We start from the raw sequence: 26062 nt of genomic DNA, 5'->3' as shown, positions 1-26062 counted from the left end.
TGTTAGCTAATAGCTTTCTTCTCTGACACTCGGTTTTGACAGTTCGTTCCCACTAAGTTGTGGACTTTTTCGGACCAGGACCAGATATCTTGTCTTTTGATTTTCATCCACTCCCACACCATGCTAGGGCTTTGTCCAGCATCTGGCAAGAATGGTAGCACAAAATGAAAGTTAAAAATATGCTGTTGAATTAAATGATTTCTTCCCTTATGGATAAAGATAAGAATCTCAAGATCTTAGCCCGAAGACTACTGTCCATCTCTCTGCCCTCACTTGTCCCCGCCTTAAAAAAAGCAGGCCATAGTCTCCAGTTTACACCCTCACTCACAGTTCCATTCACTTTCCCACTTTCCCCTTTCCTAATCAGAGGGATCTTGGGGTGGGGCTTCAAGGAACCTCTAGGAGTTTGAAGGGGAGGGAGCTTGGAACCATAGACTAGCTCTCACAAGTCATGGGTGGGATTTGGTAGTTCAGAAAAGGAGGTACCAGACCTGGAATGGGGGATGGGAGTGATGGTGAAGTGGAGTAGGCTAGTTCAGGATGGACCAGAAATGAGACGTTGAGGAAAGCCAGAAAGGACCAGTTGGTGGAGTGGCGGGGGATGGGTGGGTGCCAAATGGAATCACGCAGAGGGTGGCTTCTGAGGGCACAGAAGCAAAGGCAGGTGATTGGTCGAGAAAGAGAGTCCTAGTTGCCATGGCAGCGACTAGAGGAGAAGGTCTTCAGTTGAGGAGAAGGTCTCCACTAGAGAAGGACGACGGGGAGCTCTGGCTCCGTGCGTTCCCCAGTAGAGCCAGTGCATCGACCCCTATATATCCCTGCTGACGTGTCAACCGGGAAAGGCTGAGGCCTTCCCGGGCACCACCCCTCCGCGCCTCGCTACCCACCCGCCCCCTGAGCCCCGACGCCCGCAGCAGCCTACTCCACAGCGTCACCGGCTCCCCAATGTGACCACAACATGGCTGCAGCACCGGGGCTGCTCTTCTGGCTGTTCGTGCTCTGTTCGACCTGGCGAGTGCTGGGCCAACCAGACCCGAGCACCGGCCGGTGCTTCTGGAAGCACAAATTCTGTGCAGACGACGAATGCAGCAGTGAGTGTGCAGGCAGGCGGGCGGGCGGCCCGGGGTCTCCGCAGTGGCTCTTCGGGGCTGCATGGGGCTCTGATCCTCCCCAGTCCCCAGCCCTGCGGGCTGGGCTAGGGGGTCGCAGGACGATGGGTGGGGCTCAGGAGTGACAAGAGCCTCCGGACCCTGAGTGTGTCCCCTCCGGCTCTGCCTGCACCCCGGCCAGCCTGCTTGGGTTGCGGGGGGCTTCGACTTTCACTTGTTGCCAGTGTTTTATTTTTCTTTACTGACTGAGGCGGGGGTTGGGAAACAGGATTCCCCAGGGACAGCTCTCAGTTTATTCCCTTCCAGGATTCGCCTAGGATCTCAGTGGGTGATGGGGTTGCGCGCCACGCGCCCGGGGCTCCCCACGCTGTAGCAGAGCACTTTTCTGGCCCCGCCACAGGGACCTGGGCCAGTGCAGTATCAGGGCAGATGCTCTCCAGGGCTCGGTGGCCCTAATTCCAGCGGCAGGTTGATGGTGGGGCTCCTTGGGAAAGGCTCACTGGCCCCTTTGTCCTTTTGCTGTACTGGGGATTGGGCTGGTTTTGCCTTTTAACAGGGACTAGAGTTTAGGCTTGGGAAGAGCACTGAGTCCAGGCACGCATTGTGTTCCGAGGTCTCGGCCCCGACTCTGCTTCAATCCTGTCATTTCTGTGCATAGAAGCCTCCCTTCATATTTGAGGTAGGGTAGCAGGTGGGCCAGTAATCTTTTGCTTTTGAAAGAGGCCAAGGATCTGCACTGGCCACCTGGGAACTGCAGCCTTTTCTGTGTGCAGGAAGCGGACAGAATTGCTTCCCAGTCCTGGATTGGAGGTGGGCGGTGGGGAGGATGTAGCCATTCAGATTCAGATGAAGAGGTTTGTTGCAATAACAATAATAAATACTCCAAGATTTTTATAAGCCAATTCAGTTTTAGACTCAGTCGCTAGTGTTGTTGGAACCTCTTTCCTCTATATATTTACTGGCCCAGAATACTTCTTATGGCCTCCTGCTTGGTTTCTAGTAACCTTGTAACTTGATGACCGTGTTGTCCATAAATTGTAAGCAGTACATATTTTAAAATATTCATGCTAAAAAGGCCAAGAAGTTTACCATTGAGCTCTTTATGCCTAAATTGGTGTTACCAAAAGCAAATTTTATAATTTGAATTGTTTGTTCCACTCCAATAAAGAAAAAAAGATGTCGCCAATATATGTTAAGCAGTTCCTAGAGGTAACCCTAAGGCTGGAGTAAATAAACACTCAGAAAAGCAAAGCAGCTGCCATGATATTTCCTTTCAGTTTTGGGTGAACAAAATCAGGCTTCCAGCATGGTAGAATGTTTGCTATTCTTGGCTATCAAGCGCTATCCTATGTGGGCTACCTGGACAATCTCATCACTGATGCTTCCTCGGTACTAAGACATGGTATTGGTAAGGTTCAGTGGGGTAACATAACTTGAGAAATGGCCTGTGTCCAAACAGATGTGACCAAACACAACAGGTGGGTCTGTGTTGTGTTGTAGGAAGTAGTGAGGTGTGTATGTCAGGTGTCCTTGTGTGCCTTCCAAATAAGTGCTCCAAAAAAAAAATAACTAAATAGGTGCTCCATAGTATGCATTATGTTGTCACCTAATATATTACTGATTTGTAAATCCTCTATGACCTAAGGGGGAACAAGAGAAACATTGCCATTTCCACTTGTGATGAGAATTCCACACCTTAAAGTGTCTCTCACCTTCAAGTTGGCCTCTTAATTATATATGAATTAGGATGCTGACAGTTTTGAAAATAGTCCTATTTTAGCTTCAAAATAACAAGTTACCCTCTCCAAATCTGTGTTTGTTCCTCAGACATATATTTTTATAAAACACACATTCTTGTGTATTTTACTGCTAATTGGCCTTTAGAAAAAGTGTTATTTCCATTTCTTCTTTGTGCTTTGTACATACATCTATTGTCCATTTCATCCTAAATCAGAAACTGTGTATTTGGTCAACCAAAAGAAAAATGTTGCTTCTACCAGTTTCTAGATCAATTGTGATTCTAGTCCTGCATTTTAAGCATGAAGGTATTGCCTGACCTTTTCTCATGGTTAAACTTGTTCCTTGTCAGATAGGATACCCACTTTTGATTTTGTTTATTAAAAAAAAATACGAATGAGGATGTTTTGAAACAATCTTAATGTTGGATATAGTCAACAATATTTGCTCAGAGAAAATACATTTCCTGGTAATTTACCCAGATCCTGAACACAGAGACAGCAACTCTGCTGCAAATGAAATTGACAGTGTTTATGGCTGCATGGTAGCACTTGCAGCCACTTAAAGGTAATGTCTTTTAGCGGTTAGTTCAAGTTAATTAACCCCTTGGGGGTTCCTGGATATTCTTCCCTCTTCCCTCCCTATTACCTCTGCATGAAGCCATACTTAAGCCTGTCCGTGTCTACACTTGGATTTACATATTTGCAAAATGAAGCTTTTTATGATTATGAATCAGAAAAAAATTGAGGCCTGCAAGAACCAAGAGTTTCACTGAAACCAGCCATGATTGGTGGTAGCCATATTGCTTTTTATTTCTCAGCACAGAGAAAAATAGAGAAGCTTCCTTTTCCCTTGTCTAATTGCAGGGAATATTGTATTTTATAGCAATAAAATCTCGAAGAATTTTAGATACTTTGAGCAGGTGAATTAAAAGTGATTCCAGAGAGTACTGGAAAAACTTGATTTTTGTTCATAGTGGGATTCATATTTCCTGATGGGTCAATGTGGATTGTGAAAAATCAAATTCTAATGTTTGTTTTTCTTTTTTCAATGTTCATATACAGTGTTAATGTACCGAGGTGAAGCTCTTGAAGATTTCAGAGGCCCAGATTGTCGTTTTGTGAATTTTAAAAAAGGTGACCCTGTATATGTCTACTATAAACTGGCAGAGGTATCACCAGAACTTTGGGCCAGAAGTGTAAGTAAAAGTTTGACAGGTGTTATATTCTTACTTTTGATGGGTTTTTCAGCAGTGTAGATTTAAATGACTGATTTCTTGGGGTCTTTGTAGAGTTAACCTAACCTCTCTGCCAGGCCCTGTGCTCCTAACATGCCTTAGGCCTGGCACAGCATAGAAAGTCAGTAGACTTTCTGAAACAGAACTGAACTGGTTGTGGTTGCTACCCCTCACATCAAGTTCCAGAAGGCTCTACACATCATAAAGGTTGTCATGGTGAAAACCTGACAATTCTTAGCTTTGTTGCTTCAAAAAGGAAGGATTCAAGGACATTAGAGTTAATCCTGTAAATTAAGTCTGAGATAGTAACTCAGGCATGCATATTTAAAGTTGATTTTTTTGTGTATTTTACCTAATCATTTGTGCTGTTTTTACTCTAAAAAAGCAGAATATTATGTTCATTATGTGCTTTTTTTTCTTTTTTGCAACTTCTGGGTCATCCATTTCCTGCTTTTCCTATAATCTATGCCTGAAGGTTCCCCCAGGGGTTCTACTTCTAGCCAGTTGTATGGATCTTCTGATGAAAGACATGACATTGTTTATATCATGCTTTGATATTTTAAATGGGGAGATTCACTAGGAGTGACCTCATTGAGAGACTTATGAGTATTGTCCTTTTCATTTAAATGTGATATGTGGATTGTTTACTTAAAATAGTAGCAAGGGTCTTTGATGACTGTAGGAATGTTCCAGTTTAGAGACATTCCGGGTTGCATCCCTGAAAGTTCTCACCCTAAATAAAATACCACACAGCAGAAAATAAGAGTAATCCCTATAGGAAAACTAGTTTCATTTTGTTGCTATTTCTGATTCTTAGGGAATGATCTTGAAACTTGGTGCCTTTAGGTACAAACTTTATATTTAGACAGAGTCCCAGTTGCAGTACTCCATATAAAGAACCATCTATTGTTTCTTTCAAGTATACCAAATAGGATTCGTAATCTTTAAACTTGGAACTGTTTTTCCATGTACCTAAGTGGCATTTTTCATACAGTAGTCGTCTTTCTCCCCTTCTTTGAACTTTTGGATAAATGGGCTTGATTTACATTTTCTCCTGTCACATTGTAGCCTGTTAACTATGTTCACCCCTAGGACTCTTGCCATTCTGGGTGGCAGCACTCATCCTGTCTTCCTGAGGAGCCCTGCTTTCAGCACCTGACCAGAAAGGATCTTTGCCGACTGATGAGTGTTTGGGTGGCACTTTCTTTGCATTGCTCCTGTGGCATTTATTTGTCTTCTTTGCCTTCAGTTAGGTTGTGTTTTATCTTAGCTCCCTATAAAGTGAAAAACTCCATTAGGAAAGGACCCCTGTCTAATCCATCTTCCTTTTGAATATTTCCTTTCAGGGCAGTGGCACTTAAGTACATTTGTTCTGATAGTAGCTTATGCAGAATTTGTTCTCTTGTGGCAGTTCTTTGCTCCCCACCCACAAATCAAATCAGCAGCACCTCGGCAGGGATGATGTATGGAAGCAAAATTAGGTATAAAAATTATTTCCAGTCATGAGCCTCCATGATTCTGCATCATTTTTTTTTCATATCACAAGAAATGGGATACCACCCAGTGTGTAATTATGGAGCTTTATATAATCTATGGTCTCAATTGACACAGATTAAGAAGAGATAAATGTGTTTCCTTTCTCCATACATCTCTGGGTTTTTTTTCCTTTTCCAAATTTAACCTTAATAGAATTTTCATCAGAAGGGAAAAGTGTATTTCCCCTCAGACTCGCCTCTCATGTCATGAATGTTATACTTAGGAAATTAAAAACTCTTTAGTTTTCAAAATGATTCTCCTTTTGAGTTTTTAGTTTTCATTCTGCAATGTTGTTGATTTTCTAGAGTCTCAGACTTTATCTGCCAGTGATGAAGCTTTTAATTGCTCCGTCTTGTCTTATCTAATCTTCATGGCAGTATTCTACCACTAATACTGGCTCTCAGATGGTTTCTAGATATAACAAGAACATTCATGAATGGGGATATTTTAGAGTTAGTGATAAGATGCCTTTTTTAATTTTCTTTTTTGGGCGTTTGATTTGCCTATCAGTTTCCTTTAATTATTGGCAAGAATCTTCTGTTCCTTTTAGTCAGTAGTTAGTAATAAGAGTGTCTTTCTCAAGGGGAACTTTATATACCTTTTGTACACTTTATGTAACTTCATATAATTTAGCTGTTGGTGCTGAAAATAAATGGGGTTCTTTTCTGCAGAGGATTTATTTTGGGTGAAACTGAAGCTTGATATGTGGTTTAGTTTGCATTATATTGAATATTATTTTCTCCCCAAGTACTTGTAAAAGTAGATTTGGAAAAAGCTAGGAAAGCATATACTATCAATACATTTGCTATAGTGGTAATACATTTTAGAGATTTTGTATTGTTTTTACTTATTAATTTTCATGACTGTTGTGTATTGGTTAAGAAAGACATAAATATTGGTTTATGAGCAATGCTACAAAATGTACAGGTAAATTCTTGCTAGAGGTTATTTGGAATTGCATTTATAACCAGCTTTGATTTATATAGTTTTAACCATATAATATACAATAATCTCCTATGCAGATCTTTTATTTACTTCAGAAGTCTTAACTTTATATGATCTGTGTTGAGAATTAAGCTAAATGTAAAAAAGAAAACTTCAGTGGTTGGAAATGTTGTTTTAACAGTTCTGTACTTAATTTTTATTTGGAATAATAATCTCAGTGTAATTGTTATAGCAACTTTCTTTCTTGGTTATACCATATACCTATCTATTATGTGTATATTTCCTGCCACTTCTGAGAATCTCTTATTTATATTCCTTGTACAGAATTTATTTTATATTTGTCTCCTTTGCACTATAGGTTGGCCATATTTTTCTATATTTTCCGAAAGATTTCATCAAGGTAGTTCGTGAATATACTAAAGAAGAGCTACAAATTTCAACAGTTGTAAGTTATGGATTTCTTTTTTGTTCTCAATTGTAAACTGGCTTATAAATCCACCCATTATATTCAGTTAACTGCTTCTGAAAGTTTTATAATGTGTTTATAACATTTGTGTATCAGATTTTCATTTGAAATCAGACTACCTATAAAAAAAGTTTGAAAGGCATTCAAGGGTGATTATATTATAATCTGAGAGTTTTCTAATATATTGAAACAGATATTCTTATAGAAGGCTGTTTACTCAACTATAGGGCTTTTCTCTTCTGTTTTATATGTGAAAAATAAATAATGTAATATATTTGTACTTGGCTATTAAATTTAAGAGGTAAATAATTTCATTTTACAGGCAAAAGGAGGTATTCCAACTTGAAAACTACTCATTGGATAGTTATTAGACATTTTAAGTATATTTAGGTTAAATTAATAAACTCTAACTTTTATACTAGGCTAGAAATACATACTTACAAAGGTTTTCTTATTCTTAGTCATATATGGGATCGTAGTCATGTTATAGATTTGGAAAAGGGGACCTGAGCGTTTCAGGTGATGTTCAGTCTCAGATCTTTTAAGGCCCCAACTGCTTCCTTTATACAGCATTCCTGTATTGTGCTCTGACTTAAATTGATTTTGTGACTGAAAGGATTTCGTGTTCTAGAATTCTCACTTCAGCTGATTATTTTCTAGAGTTTTAAATTGTGTAGTAATTGATGCCCACCAACATTGAAACATCTTTGGGCAGCTCTTTGTAGTGGCTGTAGAATATGCAAGCTGCTAGGCTAGGATAGTTCTTAGATTAGATGGGGTGAATGGATAAAGTCATCCTGTTTGTTGTTGCTGTTCCTAAAATTTCTTCATAATCTCAGGGGCCATAAAATCACTTCTGTTGCTTGTTGGACTTCATTGTTGGTAAAGAGAGTTAGTTCTTGGGATTTAAGCTGTGACAGCAGTTCACTGATTACAGAGAACTCATTTGTTTTGAACTCTGCCTTTTCATTATGTTTTCCATTACATGCATCCCTCATGGCTTAGAAATGCATGTGATGGGGAGAGGAAATCACTCATCCCTACTAAATTGAACTGCCTCCCCCACCCCCAGAACCCCCACAGAATATTATGAAGATTTAATTAGGAGATGGAAATTTTTAAAAAAAATTCCATTCATACTATGGCTCTATTTATATGTCAATTTGCTTACTAGTGGCAAGAAGGAAGACTAGATAAATATATAGATAGTCCTGAGAGAGGTCTTAGTGACTGTGAAACCCTGATGAAGAGGAAGGTGTATAACTTGTTGAATCTTGTTTTCAGTTTGTTCTTGTGGTAATAATAATGTGAGGAGCCTCCTTAATATCATTCTTTATTCCATCAAATGTACTTGTATCTCAGTAAGATACTTTAAAACTGATTCATCTTTCTCAATGCTGCAGGATCTTCCAGCTTCTCCTGAGCAAATGATTAAGAATTAAATTCCTGAAACATAGGTGTAGATTTTAGAGCTGGAGGATCCTACAAGTGATACCTTGCCTTTCCCTACTTATGCTCAGAGCAAATTGAGAGAGACCCAAGAGTCAGGCTGTTGGAGACCAAATTGTCACCATTTTTACTCACTATGCTTTTTAAAGAATATGACCCATGTTAAAAAAAGAAAGAAAGAATAGAGTTTATAACACTGTAGTCTTGAAAAAGACAGATTTACTCAGCCATAGAAGGAGTTAGCCAATGGGGGTTGGAGGAGGGTAATCTGGTTGACCCAAAAGATTCTTTAGAACCAATCCTGAATTTGGGAGCATGGATGAGTTTGCTTTTGTGACACTTTGTTATTGACACACTAATGTTTTCCTTTTCCTTACAGGAGACAGATTTTGTCTGTTTTGATGGTGGAAGACATGATTTTGATAATTATAGTGTAGAAGAACTTCTAGGATTTTTGGAATTGTATGATTCTGCAGATGAAGATTCTGAGAAAGCTATAGAAAAAGTGGAACAATTTCCTGAAGTCTCCCAGGATGTTGAACCTGAACCTAAACCAGTAGTAGCAAACTCAGAGCAAATTGAAAGTGCATTCTCAGAAAACACTATGGATCTTGAGGAACAATTTCTGGCTCAGAAGAACCATCCTCATGCAGATAGTCAAACAGATAATGCTCAAGGTGAACAAACTTCATTTGAACCCTTTGAAGAAATACTACAAGATGAATTGAAAGTGCAAGAAAGTGAAAACAACAAAACCAGCAACAGTTCTCAGGTCTCAAACGAACAGAAGACTAATGCTTATACACTTTTGAAAAAAGAAATGACATTAGACTTGAAAACCAAATTTGGCTATACTGCTGATGCACTTGTGTCTGATTATGAGACGACCAGACTGGTGACTTCATTAGACGAAGATTTTGATGATGAGGAATTGGATGCTGATTATTATGCATTTGATAAGGAAGAAGAGGAGAATGAGGAAAGCTTTGGGGAGCTCCCATTACTAACCTTTATAAGTGAAGAAGGCATGAAATTCTCAGTGGAGTTTGGAGTGGAGAAATATTCAATAGGTGAAGAGCAAAATTCAAATGAAGAAGATAAGGTTGAGGTAACTCTGTCCCCAGGCATCAAGGATGATAAAAATATACTGACAACCTTGGAGGATACTTTATATATTGGCACAGGTGGTGATGAGAAAACAGATATGATGGATTTGCGGAATTCTTATTCAGAAGAAGAAAAAGAAGATGAGGAAGCTTTAGTTCCAGACAGAAAACAGAAGAAACCACAAGCAGCAACAGATTATATTTATCCTGAAAGTGCAAAATATAGTCTTTTTGTGGAAACCTCTAAGACAGATAATGATGAAGAGCCAAAAGTGGACATCGAACTTCATATTAAAGGAAAAGAGACAGATGTTCAGGAGCCTAAGAAGCACCTGATGCAAGATGTTTCAGAATTAGAGGATGAGAAGATAGAAGGGATGATTGCATATACTTCTCCCCAAAGCAATAAGCTCAGTTCATTGCCAGCTGTTGAAAAGGGCAAGGACACATTAAAATCAGCCTTTGAAAACAACGAGAATGACCTAAAAGAAGCAGTTATCCATATCTCAAAAGAAGTGAATGAAGAACTCTCTTCACCTGGAGAGAAGATTTTGGAAGATAGCTTAGAGAATAAATCTCTACATAAAGCTGTAGGGAGTCTGATGACCCAAGAACGGAGTAAACCACCAGAATCCTTGGGTATTGCAACATTCCTGGGAGATAATCAAAATGATGCATCCAAAGATGGAATGGAGGAGCCAGGTTCAGTAAGTACACCAACCCTGCACATAGACTCAGTGGAGCATCAACCTCAGGAAATTAAAGAGGGACTAGTTCTGAAAACTGAAAATCAATCTGGATTCTCCTCTCCAGATGGAATTGGTTTGTTAAGAGAACCGGAAGAAGAGGTCCCCAGTCCCGGAAAAAATCTTTCTTGGCAACAAGAAAGAGATGTGATTGTTACAGTTAGTCATGTAAATGAGAAGATAGGGCTTTCCAAGGACGAGGGTAAAGAGCAGTCCTCGGCTGAAGAATTGATTCAGCATAAGGCAACACAGGGGACACAGGAAATTAAAAAAACAGAGCAAACTGACGAGGTAGAAGTACCGGGTCTCCATACCAAAAGGCCAGCAGCAGTAGAGGAGGATTATTATCCCCCTGAAGAGCTACTGGAGGATGAAAATGCTGTAAGTGCAAAACAGTCAAAAGAAAAACATTCTGGGATTCAGAATGTTAACCAGCACGTTCTTGAGAAAGCAATTTTAGAGACTATCAATCCTGATCTAGAAACCAAAGAAAACAAACAAGAAACGAGTATAATTTGGGAGATTTTTAAGAAAAGTGAAACCACAGCCAAAAGGGTAGACATGATGGACAAGGAACGAGGTGATATGGAAATGGGAAAGGAGGAAAGTCCTCTGGCAGATGAGGAAGCCCAGGGACTCTTTGATGGAAGTGATGAGGAAAACACTCAGACTTCAGGGATAAGTGAAGTATTTCAGGATAAAGATTCTGACGATCTTGAAAAAGACAACCCTAAGGAACATCTGAACACTTCAGGGTCTACAGAAAAGGCTACTGGAAAAGAAATCTCAAAAGAGGACCTTGAGGACATAGGGCATATCACAGACACAGAAAGCCAGGGTCCTGCTTCTGCAGACCTTGAAGATGATATACTTCCACAGAGTCCACATATAGCCCTAAAGCCAGAGCTTAGCGATCAGGAGGAAGACTTGCCCATAATCCGCAGCTTCTTTACAGAACAAAAGTCCTTGCAACGCTTCCTGAAGTACTTTGATGGCCAAGAACTGGAATCCATGTTGCAGGAAATGTCATTAAAGCTGAAGTCGTCACAGCAGGAGAGCCTGCCCTATAATGTGGAAAAAGTTCTAGATAAGGTCTTCCGTGCCTTTGAGTCACACATTTTGAGCGTAGCAGAGCAAATGCTTGATAATCGTGTGAATGATATTAGAGACATAGGAATAAAGGAAAGTAACATATTTGAAGAGGCTGCCGTGCTGGATGATATCCAATACTTGATCTATTTTGTGAGGTACAAGCACTCCACAGTGGAGGAGACTGCTTCATTGATAACAGCGCCTCCTCTAGAGGAAATCTGGGCTAAAGCTGAAGGTAAATAACTGCCTGCGGCTTGAGCTGGAGAAAAGGAGTTGTTCCATCCAGGTGTTTTTGTGTATTATTGTAAAGTTCTGTTCAGTTTCCATGTGCCTAAAGGAGAAAGAAGGCTGACTCAGGAGCCCCATATGTTCCTTTATTCATTCTTTGGGGCTAGAGCATGAAAGGACATTGCTTATTCTTTTTTTCCTTTAGGACAGTTGGGATTAGTTAGCATGTTCAAAGAGAAATTTTATAAAAAGCTAAAGAGAAAGATAAATGAGAAACTAATGCACAAAAGTAGACCTGTTAACAGTACAGATTTTATGTTAAAATTATAAAAGGGCTTTATTAAACATAATTTCTTAATCATAAAATATCTGTACTAGATCATGTGGGTGTGGAGTGACTAGCATAACCTTTTTTTTTTTTTAGAATTTAATCTCTTTTTATGTGGTGCTGAGGATCGAACCCAGTGCCTTACCTGCACTAGGCAAGTGCTCTGTCACTCAACCCTAGCCCTAGAATAACTTTTAATGGATAGCTTGCCTGAATTCCCCTCCCCGGCATTTATTTTTTGTGGATACCATGCTATTTCCAGTCTCTTGGGGGAGAGGTCACTTATTCTGGTTTTACTCCACTGGGTTCTAAGGTCCTTGCATGCATATTAATCAAGGATGGAACCAGGATGACAAGCCTTATAATGTAGTGCTTGACACATAGAAGCCTTTCAATTAAATATTCGTCAAACTGACAATGAGCCAATATCCTGATGAAAGCTTTCGGTTTCCTGGTTTTATATTTGATCATCTCTATCTATTGTTTTTCAAAATGAAATATTTCAACTGAGAGTATATGATAAGAATTTCAGAAGGACATAAAGCCATTGGAAAAATTTACTTCCCAAGAATGCTATTTTTACCTGATAATTTGGGGAAGAAAACAGTTGTACATTTAATCAAAGCAGATATATTTTGGATAAGAATGCAAAGTACAAGTGAATGTTCAGGGTAGAATATGAAGCTGTAAAGAGATAATCTTTGCTCTGGATCCTATTGGTCTATGTCCTGAGCTCAGGAAGGAGATAGGTTCACCATTTGGCTCCTAGGTTACTTTGAACACATTTGAAAGGCACATTAGCAAGCTAGACTTACGGAATTCCCTTCTCTATACTGGCTCGGTGAGACCAGCACACTTGTAGATGAAAGAGTTCCTGTTATTTCTGAGCAGAATAGACATTTCACATTTTTGTTCTGGACCAGAATTCTCTTCTGCACATTTATTCATGTGGGTGTATGTTGGTTTGCCAAGGGAAGGTAAGTTATTGAAGCCTCTATCATAAATGTATTTGTTTATAAAATACTTTGGATTAAAGGCTTCTTTATAAATTTGACTGTATAGTTTAGTCATCCTTTAAATGGGATGAAAACAATTAACCCTCCCATATCCTTGCCCAGTTGTTCTCATGGGCGGATGCCAGGACATGGAGGGCAGTGTTGAGGTTTCTGGAGCTGTGTGCTGAGGGGGAATGCTGATCATTGGACTTAAGTGGGGGTAGATAGTGTCATACAGCTGGCTCAATGCATTCTTCTCCCCTGTAGAGATGCAGCCACCCCATGAAGATGATTTTCCTAAAGAGAACACAAATAATCTTAATAGAAATCTTCATGAAGAGCCTCGCCTCCTGAGTCATCATTTAAATATGAACCATCCTGAAGAGCCCAGCCTCTTGAGTCAACCTGTGACTGAGGACATGGGTGTCTTAGAAGTGTCTCAGATCCCAAATACTGAGAAAGTAGACCCAGGTAAAGCTTGTCAATTTTTCTCTACAAAGTAGAGGCATTATCATAATGAAGGCTTTCAAGGATATTTGTTACCAAAGGTACAAAATAGAGCAGAGAGTGATACAGGTACATGTGAGTTCAAAAAAAAATCTCTTAAGTGAGAGAAAATAAAGAATAAAGATGACTAGAAATCAAAAATAGGCCAGAGACTGTAACTCACCTAAAAGCAAATGTTTAGCTATGACTAGCTTGTGTAAACCATTTACAACTAAAATATTATTCTTCAAAGGCCTTATGCTCTAAAACTAATTTTCAACCAGACCAACAGCACCAGAAACTCTGGGGGTGGGACCCACATTCTGTGTTTAGCAGGCCTTCTAGGAAAGTCTGGCCTGGTACAAGTTAGCTTGAGAATCACTGTTCATAGTCTCATAAATTCTGTGTTTTTTCCCTTTTTTTCTAAATGGAATGTAATATACCTCAAGTCCTGTTTTGACTTGCTTCCTGGACATGGTAATTAAACTTTTTCAAATGCAGTCAATGGTCCAGATCTTTATACTATATACTTACAGGAAACAGTACAGAACTGCAATCCATTTTAGACTGACACTTATGAATACTTCATCATAGTGCACAGTATCCAGTGGGAGATGAGAAACAATTTTTTTAAAAAATCCCCAATAATGGCATCAACAGCATTCTACTTTTGTGTTGCTCACTCTCATTTTATCAGTAAATTAGATGATGACTAATTGTTTTATTTTATCCATCCAGTATGGTGCTATGAAGCCATAATTACTGTATTTTGTGTTTTTAAAGGTTCTGGTCTGTAAGCATAGCTATAGCATTATCCTGCACCAGTGCAGGGCTTAGCAGCACTGATCCTGACCCCCCACATCTGCACACAGAGTGTAGGAGAACTCATAGCAGGGGGGGATTCAGTTAATTTGAGAAGGAATAACATATCAGTTCTCCCATTTTCCAGAAGACATTGCATCCATATATGAACACTACTGACTTATGAACTGTGTTTAACTCCATAAGGTTCTGAAAATGAATAACGCATCATTAAGATTTGTTATTTTCATGCTCCAAAACTTTTAAGATTAGGGAAAACTTGGCTTACAAAATTAAGCATGAATTATTTCCCTGGCCTTTTAGGTTCCACCACAAAATGATGTCAATCACCTTTATAGGTAAAATCTTCCCAAATGTCATTTAATGTGTCTCAGGTGCTGAGATGCTGAGCCAATGGGCAGACTTCACCAGCAGTCAAATTCATAGACCAATAGTGAATGGAGGGCCTGGGGTTGTAGCTCAGTGGTAGAGTGTTTGTCTAACATGTGAGGCACTGGGTTTGATTCTCAGCACTGCATACAAATAAATAAAATAAAGGTCCATCAAAAACTAAAAAAAAATTTTAAAAAGTAGGCAAAAGCTTAAAAAAATAGTGGTGAATGGAATCGGCGGACACAACATCTTTTTTTTTTTTTTTTTTTTTTGTATGTGGTTCTGAGGATCGAACCCTGGCCGCACGGCCAGACGAGCGCATTACCGCTTGAGCCACATCCCCAGCCCAACTGGTCCAACTTCTTAATAACTGCATGTTGGACTCCTAGCTGTTTAATCAAACATACTCCAGGCTCATGTAACTCATACTGAAATTCCACCCCTACAAGCTCTCAGGTCTAACTGGAATTCTACCTCATTCACAGAGCCTCAATGCAGGTCTGTACCCAATTCTCTTTAGTCTCTCTTGGTATTACTGTGTTCTTTTTAAATAGCTGTCATCTGTCCACTCAATAAATAGTTGTTGAGTATCTCTGCCAGGTCCCAAATGCTGTGTTAAGCCTTGGCTCATTCCACCTGTAAATCTGCAAACCAAGACTCCCTCTCTTTCAGCTTTCCTAAAATTTTTAACACAAAGTTTCACCAGCACTAAATCCATGTTTGTTGAATGTGACCCTGTCTATATATCTCTGGTTTTAAAAATTTTCCTTTAGTAAATATTGTTCTGGTAGCAGTTGTATGGCCATGGAAGTAGTGGAGAGTAGACTGGAGATTGTTCATTGTATAATTGAAGGGTCTGACAGCTCTAATTAGGATTTTGAAGTTTTTTTCTCTGTGTTAATTGTCTTTAGGAGAGCCACATATTCCAGGCACTGTGACTCATATATTTAGTGAAACACTCGATGAATATTGAAACTGAAGAGAGACAATTCTTATTCTATAGCATAAAATAAAATAGCCATTTCCCCTTTCAATTTTAGAGCTACTTATAACAGAAGGTACTCCTGTTGATGATGCTGATACAGAAGAAAAACTAAAGGAGATAAAGGTGGAAGAGCCACCAGATGCCACCCTTTTGGACAACATGCTTTCCTTGTTATATTCATACTTGCTTTATTTCACTAAGATGGTAAGTTTGACATAGTTTCTTCAATTAGAATGTTGATTATTTATTAGTTTTTAAGTGGCTTCTGGTCATGAAGTGAAGAACTTAAAATGTCTTTATGAAAATGATTCCTGACCCTTTGAGTAGATAGCTCCTAAAACAAAAGCCATAGGGTTGTGACTTAATGGCTACTTAGTTTAGCATATGAGGAAGATTTGCTGTCTACCAAGGCTGGACATTTGTACACCTGTAAAAACTTGGTTCTTCCCCTCAGAACCTTTCGTTCTTGAAACACAGTAAGATAATGGCAGAAAGAGAGGTATTTATTTGATGGTAGAACATTATTGTCCATAAATGCATTTATTATGGTTGGAAGGGTGATCAATAAGGTCAGAAAGTAGTTGAGATGTGTTTGAAGCACAGGCAAAGGACAAACAGGAGTGTGACATGTGGTTTGTTGTTGATTAGACAGGCTGGGGTGGAGGATGGTGGGGGAAGCTGGCAGTCAGAAGAAATGTGTTCAGAGAAATGGAAACATGAAGAAAAGGATATTTGGGGAGGCCAGGAGAAGGTGAATAGTTGGTGTTGTATAAAGTGTGAAGTTGGAGGGGAATGATCTGTTGGAGAGGCCAGCAAATCTTAAAGGAAGTCATGAGCCAAAGTAGCATTAGACCATTAATAGTGGGGATCCTTAGAAAGTTTTAAGAATGAAAGGAATTAGGTTAGATCTGTTTCTTAGAAAGAGTCACTTAAGGCTGACCTTTCTAAAGAAAATCATGATCCAAACAAGACATTTAATCTGCCTAGAAGCTTATCTAAGCATTTTGGGACTTACCTCCCCCTCATGGTATTTGTTGATGTTGGACTTTTAGAGTTTAATTATAGGAATGAGAAAGCTTTTAGAGCTTGGAGGTGAAGATGGTCCTAGGGCCATTGTGACAGTAATCCTTCTCAACTGAAGTTGTTTCCTGTAAGTTGTGTTATTTCAAGACTTGGGTAAGAAAAGTGATGTTGTTGTTTTCCTTGTAAAATGTATAGATTTTGTAGCCAGGTAGATCTGGTTTCAAATCCCAAGGTTATCATTTAGAAGTTTGGGCAAATAACTAAACTTTTGAATATCAGATTCCCCATCTGAAAAATGTAGATAATGCTTACTCCAATCATAAGAATTAAATGATTTGACAAGGTAAAGTGTCTGGTTAGATGTCTGGCAATTTGTAGGGTTTTACCCCCACGCACCCCCTAATTCTTATGTAGGCAGTCAGAGGTGGTATAAAGACAATGAATACCTGGGGAGGAAAGACCACCAGGGTGGAAAAGATGTGATGGGGAGAAATGAATCATTTTTCAGTTGGCTCCATGTTTGTTCATGGTGGTGGCAGCCACCTGGGTAAGGAGTATGTACAAGCCAGGCAGTTAGAATAATGATATTTCCAGTGATTAAAGCCCAGTCTTCCACAGTCATAATTTGATTATCAGAATGAATCAACATCACTTGGAAAGTTTACAGCCTCACGATATGGGAAGGATTTCTTTATTCATATTTTTAGGTATGCACAGAGCCCTCCTCTAGGTCTAGGTCGGGGTACACGAATGTGGTGAAGGTATGCTCAGTGATTTTGCAGTGATAGGTAAGACATTGACGTGAGTGACAAAGAAGAGGCACAATGTTATGAGACTGATTTGAAAGGAGCCTTCAAAAAGGCATTTTGATGTCCCAGTATGTACAGGACATTGTGCGAGGACTAAAAGAGTCTAACAGGTGTAAGGCATGATTGTGATTTTTGAAAGTCTTAAGAAAAGGACTTAACAAATATATGCAAAAATTATGAACAAGTCAATGTAAAATCTTAAACAAGTAGTATGATATCTGATAGGACTGGAGAGTAATAGGCTCTGATGTGTTTGGGAGATGTGCACCAATCAGATTCATTGATCAATGGAATCTTAGTAGAATCTTAGTGTTAGAAGAAACCTTGGAAGGCTGTTAGTCTAGTTTCTCACTCATTGGTGTAATTTTCTTTACTGTGGCCCTGACGAGTAGTTATGAGGCCTCTACACCAGTATTTCCTAGCATGAGTCACTCTCTTACAAGGCTATATGTTCTTCTGTTGTCTAGTTCATCCTTGTATTGACTCCAAATTTTCCTCCACATGATTTCCTCTATAAAATTGAATTCTTTTCTACATAGAAATCCTTTAAATATTTGAAGTTATATCTTAATTTAAAAATTATTTTTAGTATTTTTAACATGGAAACTTTCAAATAAGAGCAGAGAGAATAGTAGGGGACTATAGGTAACCAAAACATACTGTACATTTCAGAATACTAGAAGAAAAGATTGTGAAAGTTTTACCATAAATGATGTTTGAGGAGGTAGATATATTTAACCTGATTTAAACTTTACCTAGTGTATACATGCATCAAAATGTCATGTTACCTACTTCAATAATTATAATGTTTATTTCTATGTACTAATTAAAAAATAAATGTAATTAGAAAAGCTTTAAAGAAAAGCATAGAGAATAGTATAATGAACCCACGGGCCATCACCCAACTTAACAGTAATTCCTTGATAGCCAATATCAGTGAGTTTTTTTTTAATTTGTTCTAATTGGTTATGCATGATAGCAGAATGCATTTCGATTCATTGTACATAAATGGAACAAAACTTTTCCTAGTTGTACACAACACGTGTAGTAGTCCTACATGTACCTCGGGTAATGAAGTTCATCTCATTCCACCATCTTTCCTATCCCTATGCCCTCTTGCCTGTCCTACCTCCCCTTTGCCCAATCAAAGTTCCTCCATTCTTTCCATGCCCCTTGCCACCCACCTCACCCCCATTATGGGTCAGCATCCACTTTCAGAGAGAACATACAGTTTTTGGTTTTTGGGATTGGCTTACTTCCCTTAGCCTGATATTCCCATTCACCCGCAGATGCCATAATTTTTTTCTCTTTTAATGCTATAAGTAACATTTCATTTTGTATATGTACCACAGTTTCTTTATCCATTCATCTGTTGAAGAGTTGTTTCCACAAAACTATGGAATGCTTCACAAATGTGGGTGTCATCCTTGCTCAGGGACCATGCTAATTTTTTCTGTATTGTCCCAATTTTAGTATATGTGCTGCCAAAGCAATCACACTCTGAGTTTTAACAAATGTAGATACCTATGTAAAAACTACCATAATCAAGATATAGAACAGTTTTTTCACTAGAAAAGGGGTTTCCTTGGGATCCTTCCCAGTGAGTTCCTTCACCACCTGTTCCAGGCAACCACTGATAACTTTTTTTTAAACTATAGATTCATTTTTCCTACAGTACTATTTCATATGTATGCCCCTATAAGTGGACTCATATCTAGGAGTGCAATTGCCTCCTACGTCTAATGTATGTTTTTATCTTATGTGATACTGTCAAGCCATGCTAATAAATGACCACAATCATTTTATACTTCCACCAGCAATTTAGGAGACTTCCACTTGACTTCATCTTCACTAGCACTTGGGCCATTCTAGTGGGTATGTCTTTGTGAGTTTATTTCCTGATAATTAATGATATTGAGTGAACTTTTTTTTTTGAGATAGGGTCTCACTAACTTGCTTAGGCTCTTGATAAGTTGCCAGCCTCAAACTTGGGATCCTCCTACCTCAACCTTCTGAGCTGCTGGGATTACAGACATGTGCCATCATGCCTGGATCAAATACTTCTTCATGAGCTTGTTGACCATACTGTTTTTGTATGTCAACTCTCTCTGGCTAGCTGGAATCCAGACTTCTCCCAGCTCAGTGCCAACTGTGGGATTGGTTAGCTTATAGTTGTTCTTGGCCCTCGCAGGTACTGCTTAGAATGTAGCCCCAAACTCAAGACCACCTCCATGCAGATTTCTGGAACTCTCTTTCTTTGTGGCTCCCATCTTTCTGGTAGTTTTCTCTACATGTTTTTGGCTGCTTAATCTCCTGGAACTCTGGTCTCTTTCTCCTCAGTGAGACTGTTAGGCCCCATTTGGGTTCCCCTTCCCAAACTGAGGTCTAGAGGGTGCCTCAAGGTAGAATGCTCACCTATTTGTTCTCCTTCTCTTAGGGGTGACAGTTGCATGTCCCTTGTGGCTTTCTATCTGAAAAATAGCTCTTTAAAATATATTTTGACTGTGCATGGTGGCACATACCTTAATATCCTAGTGGCTCAGGAAGCTGAGAGAGAATCATGAGTTCAAAGCCAGCCTTAGCAAAAGTGAGGTTCTAAGTAACTCAGTGAGACCCTGTCTCTAAATAAAATACAAAATGGGGCTGAGACTGGGGATGTGGCTCAGTGATCAAGTGCTCCTGAGTTCAATCCCTGGTACCAAAATATATATATATATATTCCAACTTTCTGGTTGCTTTCAGTGGGAGAACAAGTCTCATATAAGTTAATTGATTTCTCCTTTTGTTGTAACTTTTTGCAATAATTGAAAAAAATATGTTTGTGGGACTTCTAGGATATATTGTAGTTTTGGTGAATAAATGACATCCCCCTGGTACAACAATTTAACCTGTTTTCTCTATTGCCTTTTTTTTTTTTTTTTTGGTGGTGCTGGGATTGAACCTCGGGCTCCATGCATTCTAGGCAAGTGCAGAGCTAACAACCTCAGCTTCTCTCTGTTGCTTTATATTTCTTGGAAATTCATAGTCAGGTTTAGGTTCAATTCTTTTTCTTATGAAAACTTAATAGGAAATATTGCATTGACATATGCATATCCTCTCCTTTGATGTTGACTACTAGTCAACAGTGACGTTGGTGAGATTTGCTAATATATTATAGGTTGCAAAATAGCAATGGTCTGAATTGCTGGATTTTTCTTTCTTCATTTAAAGGATGGGATGCCTACACAAATAAAAATTTGATTATTCTTTTTTTTGGGGGGGTATTGGGAATTAAACTCAGGGGCATTTGGCTAGTGAGCCATATCCCCAGCCCTATTTTGTATTTTATTTATATACAGTGTTTCACTGAGTTGCTTAGCAATTCCCTTTTGCTGAGGCTGACTTTGAACTTGCTATCCTCCCTCCTCAGCCTCCCTAGCTACTGGGATTACAAGTGTGTGCCACGGCGCCTGGCTATGATTTATTATTCTTTACACAGTTATTTGGTTTGTATAGTTAAGGCAGGAGATAAATATTTGATTCCTTTTCTTTATTTAAACACTTTTCAGAATAGTAAGGTATTCTTCTAGCTTATCAAATGATACTCAAAGGGGCTTGAAATCTTTTTATTGTTTCATTGTTTTTATTTGTTGCCATAAAATTAATTAGTTCTTTCATATATTTAAGTTTTTGTCTTAAATAAATTTTTTAAATTATAAAAACCAGGTTATCTAAAAGAAAAGAATGATCCAGAGGGATTCTAGCCAGGTGTTAGACAATGTGATGATATAGGGCCTGTTACAAACTGGAAAATTTAAAGTATGCTCATTTTAAAGTATTTAGATTCAGGCTGGGGTTGTGGTTCAGTGGTAGAGCGCTTGCCTAGCATGCATGAGGCACAGGGTTAGGGTAAGGGTTAGGGTTAGGGTTAGATGGTTAGGGTTAGGGGTTCGATCCTTAGCACCATATAAAAACAAAATAATGTGTCCACCTGAAACTAAAGATACATAAATAAATTTTTTTAAAAAATATTTAGATTCATTATACTTGAAAACACTGCAAGTGAACAAAAAATATGAGACTGTCAGTATCCTTTCTCTTGAAGAAACTATTGGAAAATATTGAGGAGGTGGATTTCTGACGAGGAGGTTGGTTTAGAATTGCCATGATTCTTTGTGACTGTTTTGTTATAAATTTAAGATTTCCCATTTCTTCTAATTTGTCTGTTTCAGCTGTTTACTACATTGCCTGATGAGTATCAACCTGGGCCTGATTTTTATGGACTACCATGGGAGCCTGTAGTTTTCACTGTTTTCTTTGGATTGGTATCCTTTGTCATTTTCTTTTGGAGAACTGTTCTTGTTGTGAGTAAATTAACTTACTTATACCTTAGCACATAAGCACAAGGATTATTTTATATAGTCACTGCCCCCCCACTTTTTTTCCTTTTCAGTTGCTAAAACACAAATTAGTGGTTTAAGTCAAACTAACCTTATAAAATAATTTAGTGTGGGTGCAGTTGGTAGAACTGGTAATTCTTACAGCCATCCTGACCAGTAGTTTCATACGTATCATAAGTCTTAAAAGTGGGATAAAAGATGGGATAGGTTAGATAAATATCCTTTTATGTAGCATATATGTCTAGTAATCTATATTAAAGAAATAACTATGCTTTGAAGATTTTGGTAATGTTTTTCAGTGGAACAGTGTATTAGATTGAAGACTTAGCACAACATAATTCATTTAGGGGATATTGTATGTTCGCTTAATGGAAGAGTAGGCAGATTTATCTATTTCAAAGCTTTGAGGTACAGAAAATGCTCCCAATTAAATGTGAAGTGGAAAAAAAGCAGAAACTAAGATTTAAATGTTGATGAACTGTATGTTAATATAAACACATATAAACAGGGGGAAATGCTACAAAGAAATACAGTAATATGAGAAAAAGGAGATAAGATAATTTTTCCAGTCTTTTATATATATTTTTCCCAGATTTTATGATTTGATCATATGTTCAGAAAATACCTTTTTATTTGGAAGTATAGATTATGTGTTGTCCAAAAATCCATTAAATGTTTTGTTCATTAAGTCTTTTTTTTCTGAGCAGAATTAGTCTATCTCTGTGTATGTGTGTACATATATGTATAAGCGTATATATATAAGCTTATACATACATATGTTTGTACTGTAGGTCATTCTGTTTCATAGTTATTTAACATAATTGGAAGAAAATTATTTTAGGTAAATGGACTTTGCATATGAAAAGCCTAACAGTTAAAGAGGCCAAAAGCATTGGATACAAATCTTTTCAAATCTGAGTGTTCTTTTTTTGATTTCTTAATTATATCAGACATATCATTGTTAAGATAAGTTTCCTCTCCTTGTACAATTGAGTGTAAGATCTCTTAAAAAGCATTCCCTTCTTAAATAGAAGAATTGTTTGCCTGGATTCCTGTGAGGAATTTTCACAGTTCAATCTCATTGAACTTTTTCTCAGCTAAAAGGAAAAAGGAAATAGAAGGATAAAGAGAAGGGAAAAACATGAAAACCCTTTATATTTCTCTCTTGTTTCTTTCATTTCAAGAAAGAAACAATACCTGTTTCTCTTTTCACTAGGTTATGTGGGATCTGGTTCCTAGCTGTTGCTCCTCAGTTTCAGCATTTGACTTTGGAGCTTTAGTCTCTTCCTTAGATGACCACTTTTATGCTACTTCCCATTTTCTTCTGTTGTCATTTTGAGTAAAAGGTTAGCAAGGCTATGACATTAAAGAAATGCCATTTCTTTCTGTGTTGGAGTTTTCTGAATGCAATTTCCTATTACAAAGATCCCATGGATGATCCATGGACACATCTGAGTATTCCATCACCATTTATAACATTTGAAAGGACAAGTATATGCTAAGTTACAAAGAAATTTAGTGATGTTTTTTAAAAAATTTCTGCTTAGGTTTTATTATCAGGCAGTTTATTGCTGTCTTTAGGAAATGATTGTTTTTGTCCTTTCCAGAATATGTTAATTGTCATTTCTCTTGTTGCTTGTGCATTTTCTTCTAGCAGTCTTCCCTTTCAGATTTCTTGCTATATATTTAGTGGTTTGTAGAAACAAGATGATGTAGCCTATTAGTTTCTAAATTCAGCCAATAGCCAAATTTAAATTGGAGTTCTAAGATGTTTTCTGGTGAGTGAAAGTGGCATATCTTAGTACAAAGATTATGCCTTTAATATTGTTTCCTCAAATTCCTTTTGAATAGTCATTGTTTCTAGACTTTATCCTGGTTATTTAGAATTCTCAAGTAAATGATTTTGAGTACACACACACACACACACATACACACACACATCTTTACTGTGAAATAAGGTACATATCTTAGTGTTTTTATGTCAGAGCCTATTTATGAAATATAACTACCAATTAAATTTAAAATGCTTGTTAACCTTTACTTATTTTTAATCCTATAAATTTATTATTCTGAACCAGAATGTTATTAAATTCTCACTTGATTATGATTCTGACTGTTGTTTTAGGAATGCTGTTTCTATTGAGCAGATGTTTGACATCAAATTTAATCTTTTTTCTCTCTTCTAGGTAAAAGATAGAGTATATCAAGGTAAATTTTTAGGTTTCTTAAACTTGTATTGTATTGGTGTTTGATGTGTGTTTTATGTATGTTAGAAGTAGATACAGTGACTTTTAATGTCTATTACTTTTTTTACCTCCTGAAAATTTTACTATTCCTAGGTTGCTAGCATGGATAACTGAGTAGATGATGATGGTTCCAACTCTGAGATAGGAGATAAAGAGGAGGAACAAATTGTGGATAGGGAGATGATAAGTTTTAATTTGGGGCAGATTAACTTTGAATATTGATGTAATGCAGATGTATTACATTTGAAGAGTATTTCTATGCTAATGATTTAATCATGCATTAAGTAATTGAATAGATAATTTAAAGAATGGTAATGTGAATCAGTATGCTTTCATTTCTGTTTTTCTTTGCAAAGAATTAAATGATTCCATTTTCTGAAAAGAAAGTGTTTTGAGAAGGGAGGAATATCAAGCTACAACACTTTACTGTATTTCCCATCTGTGAAATAAGCTTAAATTGAAATATCATTTTGGATGGGAAGGGTACCTGGGATTGAACTCTGGGGCACTCTACTGAGCCACATCCCAAACCCCCTATATTTAGAGACCAAGTCTCACTTAGTTGCTTAGTGTCTCGCTCTTGCTGAGGCTGGCTTTGAACTTGGGATCCTTCTAGCTCAGCCTCCTGAGCCACTGGGATTTCAGGTGTGCACCACCGCGCCCAGCAAAATATCATTGTTCTTATATTTTTCTTAAATTTTAATAATTTTATACTCTAATTGCTAATAAGCATAGATTGCTTTTTAAAAGCATAATAGTTATGCCAAGAAGTATTTCCTCATAGTACCATATAACATGTCTTTGCTTTTAGTAGATTGAGTAATTGGATTTCATTTAGTGATTGTAATAATCTTGTGTATTTCCCCCTTTTAGTCACTGAACAGCAAATTGCCCAAAAGATAATCAATTTCATGAAAGAAGATGAAGAATTGATACAGAAATTTTCAAAGTATGAAGAGAAGGTATAATTATTTTTTTGTTTCTTTCTCCCTTGGTTCTAGCTTGAATCATTTCTACCTGTTTTAATTTAAAAATCATATTTTAAAGTTTTTACTTCATTATTTCCTACAAATCATCCAAATTCTAAGCAGTCATATGTATTAAGTACTGCTTTCTTCTGGAAAGGGTCACTTGTCTGGAAGTAACTTGTATAGTAGCACTATAATTTGTGTATCTTAATTCTGAATGCTTTATTTACATAGATAAAGGAATCAGAGAAACAGATCCAAGAAACCATGAAACAAAATATGATTCTTTCTGATGAAGCAACTAAATATAAGGTAAAAATCCCTTCTTTGGGGGGAATTACATTCTAAACTCAAAAGTAAATGTAATGAGTGAGTAATCTTGACACCTTTTTTCCCAGGATAAAATAAAGCTTCTTGAAAAAGCTAAAGAATTTCTGGATGAGAGAGCTAAAAGTCTTCATGTTATGTTAGAATCTGAAAGAGAACAGAATGCTAAGAATCACGACTTGGTAAGAGTTTTGCTGCTAAGTGTTGCTTTAATTTGGCTTTTGAAATATTTTGTAAAATTGGTTAAGTTGAACTTAGTCCAGCTGTTAACTAAAGTAAGATTAGGAGTCAAGGAAGTTGAACCCACATCTGTGCCCATTTTGTGGAACTTTTAAGTACTGATACAACAAATTATTTTTATGGGCCTAGGAAATATTTTTATTCTCAACCTTGGATACTTTTCATATTGCTTTGCTCTGCCCTTGGAAACATTCAGATCAACTAAAAAACTATTGTCCAATTGAACAGTATTTGTTTACTTTTTACTTGAAAGAGTAATGAATTAATCAATTTTCTGTACTTAAAAAAATTTTACTTATTTCATTTTCAATTTCTAAAAGTTTCTGTAATTACATAAAAGTTGCAAAAGATAGTAGAGAGTGTGTTCTGAAATATCCTACCCCCAAGTAAGCTTGATCACCTAGCTGAGGTAGTATTTATCAGATTTCTTC

At 37.7% G+C, this 26062-nt stretch overlaps 1 protein-coding gene and 1 non-coding gene across 2 annotated transcripts in view; one reads left to right on the top strand and one right to left on the bottom strand.

Annotated features, from left to right (window-relative positions):
• Window positions 1–958: 958 nt before the first annotated feature.
• LOC143389852 (transport and Golgi organization protein 1 homolog) overlaps window positions 959–26062 on the top strand; it is a 40225-nt gene continuing 15121 nt past the window's right edge. Inside the window, exons 1-11 of the mRNA XM_076842621.1 lie at window positions 959–1091; window positions 3911–4044; window positions 6923–7009; window positions 8859–11658; window positions 13242–13445; window positions 15695–15843; window positions 21683–21814; window positions 24037–24058; window positions 24970–25058; window positions 25299–25376; window positions 25463–25573. Coding sequence (XP_076698736.1) covers window positions 959–1091; window positions 3911–4044; window positions 6923–7009; window positions 8859–11658; window positions 13242–13445; window positions 15695–15843; window positions 21683–21814; window positions 24037–24058; window positions 24970–25058; window positions 25299–25376; window positions 25463–25573 — 3939 coding nt within the window. The remainder of the gene's footprint in view (window positions 1092–3910; window positions 4045–6922; window positions 7010–8858; window positions 11659–13241; window positions 13446–15694; window positions 15844–21682; window positions 21815–24036; window positions 24059–24969; window positions 25059–25298; window positions 25377–25462; window positions 25574–26062) is intronic.
• LOC143389866 (U6 spliceosomal RNA) lies at window positions 18862–18968 on the bottom strand. Its single transcript, XR_013090183.1, has one exon. It is a non-coding gene; the product is annotated as a U6 spliceosomal RNA (small nuclear RNA).

This window comes from Callospermophilus lateralis, unplaced genomic scaffold (genome assembly GCF_048772815.1).
Source record: "Callospermophilus lateralis isolate mCalLat2 unplaced genomic scaffold, mCalLat2.hap1 Scaffold_66, whole genome shotgun sequence".
NCBI classification, from domain to species: Eukaryota; Metazoa; Chordata; class Mammalia; order Rodentia; family Sciuridae; genus Callospermophilus; species Callospermophilus lateralis.
Note: the sequence above shows the minus strand (reverse complement) of the source record. Positions and strands in the feature narration are given on the sequence as shown.